The sequence below is a fragment of the Engraulis encrasicolus genome, chromosome 24 (assembly GCF_034702125.1).
Source record: "Engraulis encrasicolus isolate BLACKSEA-1 chromosome 24, IST_EnEncr_1.0, whole genome shotgun sequence".
NCBI lineage: Eukaryota > Metazoa > Chordata > Actinopteri > Clupeiformes > Engraulidae > Engraulis > Engraulis encrasicolus.
This window is the reverse complement of record NC_085880.1, coordinates 21184447-21192576: the sequence shown is the minus strand read 5'-3', so window position 1 is coordinate 21192576 and position 8130 is coordinate 21184447. Positions and strand designations below refer to the sequence as shown.

The following is an 8130-nucleotide window of genomic DNA, read 5'->3' as shown; positions in this document are numbered from 1 at the left end:
TTCGATGGAATGTCGTCATCATCAGTAACGTTTAGGGATACATCTATTAGCACTAATACATACAATGTTCCTGTATAAGTAACTTGTAAGGCATGTACAAAGCAAAATCAAACATTTGTTAGGCATGTATTCACAAATGTCTTGTTCATGCACAATAAGGGATTTATTACCAATTTAACCTTAGTAAGGACATAGTGAACCTTAGCATTTGCTTAGTACATGCCTTACAAGGTACTTATGCAGGCATTAACATTTTATGTATTAGTGCTAATAGATGTATCCCTAAAACAAAGTGTTACCAGAACTGCCATACTGTAGCTAGGAGTCTACTACAGTACAACTCTTTCACATCACACAATCCAAGTGTGTTTTTGCTAAAGATCGGATGGGGGGAACTTTTCTTTGCTGTGCATGAACTCATTGAGTGTTTGCCTGCCGCAGTATCGTTCACAATATTTTGTGATTAAAACAGCAATACACCCAAACTGGTATAACATGGACGAAACCTGATTGTATCTTATCACACTGTCATTGGTCCTGTCTTGTACATTAATGTCTGTCCTGTTAATGTCAGTCCCGTGGTATGCCTATGTCTTTGCATGTAATAGAGAAACACAATTTAATTTTCCTTGTATGAAGAAACTGACAATAACGGCGACTTGACTTGACTGGTCCCCTCACAGGTGACAGGGAAGCGCTGTGATGGCCAAGATGACGGGGCTTGTGCTGACGTGTACGCGGTGGGGGTGGGCGAGTATGAGGCATCCATTCACCAAGAGAAACAAGACGGTGTGCGCTCTCAGCCACCGCAGGGGATTACCACAGGGACTGATGCCACGCTGAACGAGCTCAACCTGAAAGTAAGCCACCACACAAATCGTCATCAGTCATACTGGCAGTGATGACTAGACTTGAAGAGAGACATGCAGGCTCATGTCAGACATGATGTGAAAAGTGAAAATAAAACGATGATCCACATTGAGATAAAGTGGTAATTTCACACATTTTGTATTTAAAGACATGATCACCTATCGGAAAAGTAATAATAAGAAGGGATATTATACTCCAGAAGTGGTGAATATACGTGTATACGAGTTGTATAGGCTATACAGCTAGTTATTAAAATAAATGTCAAAAAAGTCAGGGGAAATCCCAAACCACTTCCTGTAGGGATGAAAAAAGAATGAAAGAAAGAAAAAGAAAGAAAAAAACCCAAGTAATTCTCTTTCTTTAACAGATTGACATCTCAGGCCATCTGAAGCTGGAGACAGTGGACGACCTCTACAACATCCTGCAGCTCAGGAAGAGAAGGAGACAGAGGAAGCCAATCACACACAAAAAGGAGCCAGAACCTGAAGTAGTGGTGAGAGACATACAGTACAGTACATGGACAAATAGAACATGTTGCAGTGTTGATTTTTTCAAGTAGTTTTGGTTAGGGTGCTCACATCCAAAAGCACTTGCAGGTGCCAAACAATAGTGTCAGACAGTTAAGGGAGGTACGTAGGTCTGCACACTGCAAAATAAGCTCCAAAAAGTAAACTTTTTTGAGATTTTAAAAATCTTTTCAATATGTTTTTAATATGTTTTTAAGTGTTTTAATTTTCTAAAGTTAAATGTTTGGGGCCTATTTTGCAGTGTGCAGACCTACCTTCCTTAAGTGTTCATTTCAACACATAAGAGAGTACAACTACAAGAGTGTTCATTTTAAAGACTGTGCACCATCTCAATTTAACATTACCAGGAAGTCTCAACACATGAAAATCTCAATATCTCTTTTCGCTGCTGAAGACATCCACGTCAGAATCCTGAAAGAGAGTGAATTCATTTTTGGGTTGCTGTTATTTTGTTTCCAGCCAGAAGTAGTGGACGCAGACGCCTTCTTAAAAGCAGCCATGGAAAACAAGCTACCGGTGATCGAGAAATACCTGGAGGACGGAGGAGACCCTAACACAAGTGACCATGTAAGTCTGAAAACCTGCACTTCGAAGTCATTATTACTGTACAGAAACACTTTAAGTTTACACAATAAATGTCTTCTCAAACGTACCATTGTATCATTTTTTCCCCGTTACAGTTCAACCGCTCTGCTCTGCACAAGGCCAGCTATCGTGGCCATCTGGATGTAATGAAGAGGCTGTTGGAGGCTGGGGCATCTATTGAGATGAAAGACAAGGTAAAATAAATCAAAAGCAAACAAACAAAAATGAACAAGCATTCTGGCTGACTGTCTCCCCTGATAACATCTCTGGCTCTAAAATATCAAGTTACAATACTTGTTGAGGAATTCAATATTTTTTTGATATATTTGTATTTTATGATCATGATGTTGGTGTTTTTGTAGTTGGATGCCACAGCTGTGCACTGGGTTTGCCGAGGCGGTAGCTTGCCCGCCCTTGAACTGCTCCTGAACCAGGGGGGAAAACTCAACTCCAGGGATAAGGTATTAACAGATTAACACAGCAACCAATGCCACAATTCTGATATTTTAATTTTTTTTAAATTAAGTGGTAAATTAAATTAAATCCTCCTTATCGGGGGAGGTCTTTGGGCAGCTACTGTTACACAGCCGGAGTAAGTTGATTAGCACCCTATCAGTGTCATCTGTCTGCTCACGTGTGACCCTGATTCTGTCTTGGTGCACAGCTCCGCAGCACGCCCCTCCATGTGGCAGTCAGGACAGGACACTACGAGTGTGCAGAGTACCTCATACACTGCGGAGCCGACATCAACGCTAAAGACAGAGTAAGTCATCTAACCACTCCGGCCCAACTTAACTCAGAGAAGGCAATTAAAGCGCATACTGTGGTTAATATGTGTGTTACACAAAATGTACATTGTATGTCTTTGCATTATCACTTATATTGGATTATATTGTCATCTGCAGGATGGTGACACACCGATGCATGACGCCGTCAGGATAAACCGCTTCAAAATGATCAAGCTTCTGTTGATGTATGGGGCCAGTCTTAAAACTAAAAACATGGTGAGTGCTTTTGGATAAAGTCTGCTGCAGGAAGAGTCTGAAAGCCCCCTGTGCATTGTATGCCCAAGGCCTTCTAGTAGGCCTGTCTGTGTATGCCACATTCACACTGCCACCTAGTGTCTGACAATGACGTTGCAGACAAAATGATCTATGTAGGCTACATAATGAAGCTAGGTCAATGATCGGGCACAAATCAGTGCAAAAGCATCCAGTAGTAGTAAATGCAAGTCACTTTTATATTTATGTGAAAAATACAACAAACATGCCTTTAAAAGTTTTAAATGTAACTCACATGTAACTTCCTGATGCCTTCCCCCACAGGATGGAAAATCACCAATGGAGAGTCTTCTGGCCTGGCAAAGCGGAGCGAAAACCATTCTGGTGAACGGTGTCAGTGATGAGGGTGTGAAGTCATCCAAGTGATGGGATAGGCCAGCGGTTCCCAAACTTTTTCCCTTGCGCACCCCCTTGTACATTTCAATGTGGTTCGCGCACCCCCTAATCGAATGTTTTGGTGTACTTATGGGAACTCAAATATGGCTTCACTGTACATTATGCAGAGCCATTTAGGGAATCCTCATTTTCCAATAGACATCAATATTCCTAAAGCATACAATTCACCATACAATTAAAAACTACTTCATTTTCTTTAAATCTGTATAGAAACACATATCCGCCATTGCTCAATTCAGCTCGCGCACCCCCTTGTGGCAGGCCACGCACCCCCAGGGGTGCACGCACCCCAGTTTGGGAAACCCTGGTGTAGGCTATTCGGGACAAAGAGCAGCGTAGCGTTTAGTGTTACCATCTCTGAGGTTGAGGAAGCGGGACAGGCCCCCTTACTATAGCTTCCGCTCAACAAGCAGAGAGGATTAGGCAAAGCAAATTGGCTGGCCAATTGTGGGGTAGTCACTTTTGATATTTCTAATTTGCCTTGTGTTACTGATAACATTTGTAAAATGTTGTCAGATTTTTTGACAAACAGTGAGGGCAGAGGGAAATGTTGATGCTTTAATGTACTGGCAATCAGTGTGTAACTGCAAGAGCGACAGTTCAGCGACAGCCTGAGTGGGCATTGCCCAGTTTAGGCCAAGGTTGCAATAATGGAAGTATTTGACACTATTCTACCCAACAAAGCCCAAAGGTAGTTAACTAATTGCAATATCGTGATCAATCTTTTGCAACAAAAAAGAGAGTCACCATTATTGTGTCAGCAACATATTTGGCTGGTCAGTTTAACAACGTGGAATACAAATTGGATTTGTTTTTCAGTTACAATGTTGGGCATAGTTGGGCATAGTTGCTACACTTGGTCTTCCTAGGGCAGTATTGATAATGATACAATTTGCCTGGATGAGAGAAAATGTATGTTGTCTATGGCTTGAGGAGGTACTGTGGCGGCAGGATTACTGGAGGTACAGTGCCCTCCATAATTATTGGCACCCCTGGTTGAGATGTGTTAAAAGCCTTAAAATAAATTCAGTGTTTATTGCAGAAGAATACTGTCACACTGAAAATTGTAGGAAAATGTAGCCTTCAACTCAAATGAATTGTAAGAAAATAAAAAAATCCCTGACTAAAAAATAATTATTTTTCATTAAATCACCAGTTCCACAATTATTGGCACCCTTAACAATTCCCAGGAAATAAATATAATTGAAGCATTTCTGTCATTTCTACAGTAGATTACAAAGTTTACCAGAGTATGTAGGAACATTTAATTAGTAATTCATCACTTCCTGTTTCCCTGGGGTATAAATATGACGTGACACAGAGGCCATTTCTCTTATCCACTCTTAAACATGGGAAAGACAAAGGAACACAGCATACAAGTGAGGCAGATGTGCGTCGACCTTCACAGGTCAGGCGGAGGCTACAAGAAGATTGCCACTTAACTGCAGCTGCCCATATCCACTGTGAGAGGAATAATTAAGAAGTTCAAAACAACTGGAACAGTGGTAAACAAGCCTGGACGAGGACCCAAGTTTATTTTGCCACCACGCACAGTGAGAAGGATGTTAAGAGAAATCAAAAGATCTCCAAAGCTCACTGTTACAGAATTACAACAAATGGTAGCATCCTGGGGTCACAAAGTCTCCAAATCAACCATCAGGCGCTGTCTACACGCCAACAAGCTGTTTGGGAGGCATGCACGGAGAAAACCTTTCCTCACTCACAATCATAAACGCAAACGTCTGGAGTTCGCCAAGCGGTATTGGGGCTTCAACTGGGACCGTGTGCTTTGGTCAGATGAGACCAAGATTGAGCATTTTGGCAACAAACACTCTAAGTGGGTCTGGCGTGCCACGAAAGATGCGCATGCTGAAAAGCACCTCATACCCACTGTGAAGTATGGGGGTGGGTCAGTGATGCTGTGGGGCTGTTTCGCTTCCAAAGGCCCTGGGAACCTTGTTAGGGTGCATGGCATCATGAATGCTTTGAAATACCAGGACATTTTAAATCAAAATCTGTTGCCCTCTGCCCGAAAGCTGAAGATGGGTTGTCACTGGGTCTTTCAGCAAGACAATGACCCTAAACATATGGCCAAATCTACACAGAAATGGTTCACCAGACACAAAATCAAGCTCCTCCCATGGCCATCTCAGTCCCCAGACCTCAACCCCATTGAGAACCTGTGGGGTGAGCTGAAGAGGAGAGTACAGAGGAGAGGACCCAGGTCTTTGGATGATTTAGAGAGATTCTGCAAAGAGGAATGGCTGAAGATCCCTCTTTCTGTCTTTTCCCATCTTGTGAAACATTATAGGAGAAGATTAGGTGCTGTTTTGTTGGCAAAAGGGGGTTGTACAAAATATTAACACCAGGGGTGCTAATAATTGTGACACACATTATTTGATGTCAAATAATTATTTCTTTATGTGGGATTTTTTCCCCACTGAATAAATGCACTTGTATTGAAGGTTGGATTTTTCTCTTTTTTTCCATTAAGGTCCCATATTATTTAGAAAAATAAATAAATAATTGGAAGCTAAAAAACACATCTCAACCAGGGGTGCCAATAATTATGGAGGGCACTGTATGTGCAATGCAAAATGCAAAGCAAATGTGATCCACTTTTCAAGATGAAAGTTGTATATTTGTCTTTTACAATGATGTATTTTATAGAATTATTTAATGTTGCTTGAATAAAGCTTGTTTTGTTTTTGATAAGCACTTTGTCGTAGTGTCATTTGTGTTCTTTCTGAAGCAGTGAAACCACATTTCAACTAAGCCTACATTTAAACAGCTCATTGTCTATCTCATTATATTCCAAGTTATTTATTGACCGTAGACTACCTTTGTTCTCTGTTCTTTAGTGAGCTTTAACAACTTCATTTTACCCTGTGATATTGGATTATGATCACAGATCAGATAGACTTAGCATTATCCAACAAAATACCTCAATCACAACACATTCCTCACTTCACTTTAAACATGAATATTAATCAAACGAATAGTAAAGTAGAGTAGAGCAGAGTATTAATCCCAAGGGAAATTAAGGTGTCTGACATTTGACATAAATAAGTACAAAACACACACAAAGACCTAATAGGCTACACGTTATTGCACACCGTATTAAACATATAGAGCAGCCACTTGAGCAGGCCTACAACAACCAGCCTTATATCAGTTCACACACACACACACACACACACACACACACACACACACACACACACACACACACACACACACACACACACACACACACACACACACACACACACACAGTAAGGTCCTGGTAGAGCATGTTGCACACAAACAACAAAAAGTCCTGGGCAAGGGCGTAGCTAGGCCACCACCACCCCTGACATCTAATTGACCACAGGGGCCACCCAAGATATGATAGGCTAGTTGATCAAGTTTGTCAACACGAGAAACAAGAGAAGCACTGTCAATCAATGGTGATGGCTGACTGACAGATCAGGGTCAGTTTTACTCTTTGTGTAAACTTTTGATCAGGGTAATTTGAATTTTGTGTTGTGATTCTGTTTTTGAAGGAGTAAATGCATGGGATTGCTAATACATGTTTTCATCCAGTCACTAGCAATGAGTGAAAAAAAGATTTTGTTATGTGCCATAACCGTGCATATTTTCAGACTGTCTACCCTGACCTTTCTACTCAATCACAGAGTAATGAAGGTGGTTGGCAGTTGTCATTTTCAGTGTCCCTTGGTCGGTACAGCATGCTCAAAATCTATTTTAGAGCATTTTTATCAACATTTTCTTGGGGGACATGCCCCCAAACCCCCTTAGCATGCCTTTTGTAGAGGCTTAGAGACCATTCGCCCTAAAGACAACACTCGTGTGTGTGTGTGTGTGTGTGTGTGTGTGTGTGTGTGTGTGTGTGTGTGTGTGTGTGTGTGTGTTTGTGCACTTGAGCCACCCAGACAAATATTGTGTCCTGTCCTGGCCACCCCAGTAAAATGTCCTGGATACGCCACTGGTCCTGGGTGACTGTCCCACAGTGCAGTAAAAGATGTCAAAGGTAGCCTATTACAAAGCAGTAAGGATGAGAAAGGTGGGGTGTGTAATGGGTGATAGCATAAATTGGCCAATTAGCCTATTGTACAATTTGATGCTTCCATTGCCTTGCTTTGTGTGACATCTGGATCTGCAGTTTCTGTGTGCTGAGCCACTGTGAGATCAGGTAGCCTAGTTTCAATGATCAGTAGCCTAACCTGAAACTTCACAAGGTAGGCCTATGTCTTGTGAAAAACAGTGACAAGACAGCTTCATCTGTAGTATGAAAGTTGTTAAACAAATAGCTTGCTTTAGAATATAAAGTAGAAGAGAAATGTAAAACACAGCAAAAAGAAGGGCTGTTATAGGCCTGCTCAAGACAAACCTTGAACCATGATGAACCCTCTATTTTTCCCTAAAGTCCACTTTTGGTCTTTTTCGTCATCCTCAGTAGTTTGCTTATTCTGCATTTTGCCTTTCCATCATTGTTCTTGCCTACATCTAATAAGACAACCATAAACTTGACAAGGATATTCATGTCCTCACCAACTTTTTCACTGTGCTGCTGCTGAGCATGGAATGTTTACAAAATCTTACCAGCAGGTGCGCAGTAGCCAATCCCGTGATGCTGTGCGGCAAAACGCCTGTCAACCATTGGTCGAATTCAAAAAGCGGGGCCGCGA

General features: G+C 41.5%; 1 protein-coding gene across 1 annotated transcript in view; it reads left to right on the top strand.

Moving 5' to 3' along the window:
- ankrd1a (ankyrin repeat domain 1a (cardiac muscle)) overlaps positions 1-4398 on the top strand; it is a 4950-nt gene extending 552 nt beyond the window's left edge. The window contains exons 2-10 of the mRNA XM_063192177.1: positions 684-860; positions 1238-1363; positions 1857-1964; positions 2078-2176; positions 2345-2443; positions 2647-2745; positions 2888-2986; positions 3308-3417; positions 3753-4398. Of these exons, the coding sequence (XP_063048247.1) occupies positions 684-860; positions 1238-1363; positions 1857-1964; positions 2078-2176; positions 2345-2443; positions 2647-2745; positions 2888-2986; positions 3308-3409 (909 nt within the window). The 3' untranslated portion in view covers positions 3410-3417; positions 3753-4398. The remainder of the gene's footprint in view (positions 1-683; positions 861-1237; positions 1364-1856; positions 1965-2077; positions 2177-2344; positions 2444-2646; positions 2746-2887; positions 2987-3307; positions 3418-3752) is intronic.
- The last annotated feature ends 3732 nt before the right edge of the window (positions 4399-8130 follow it).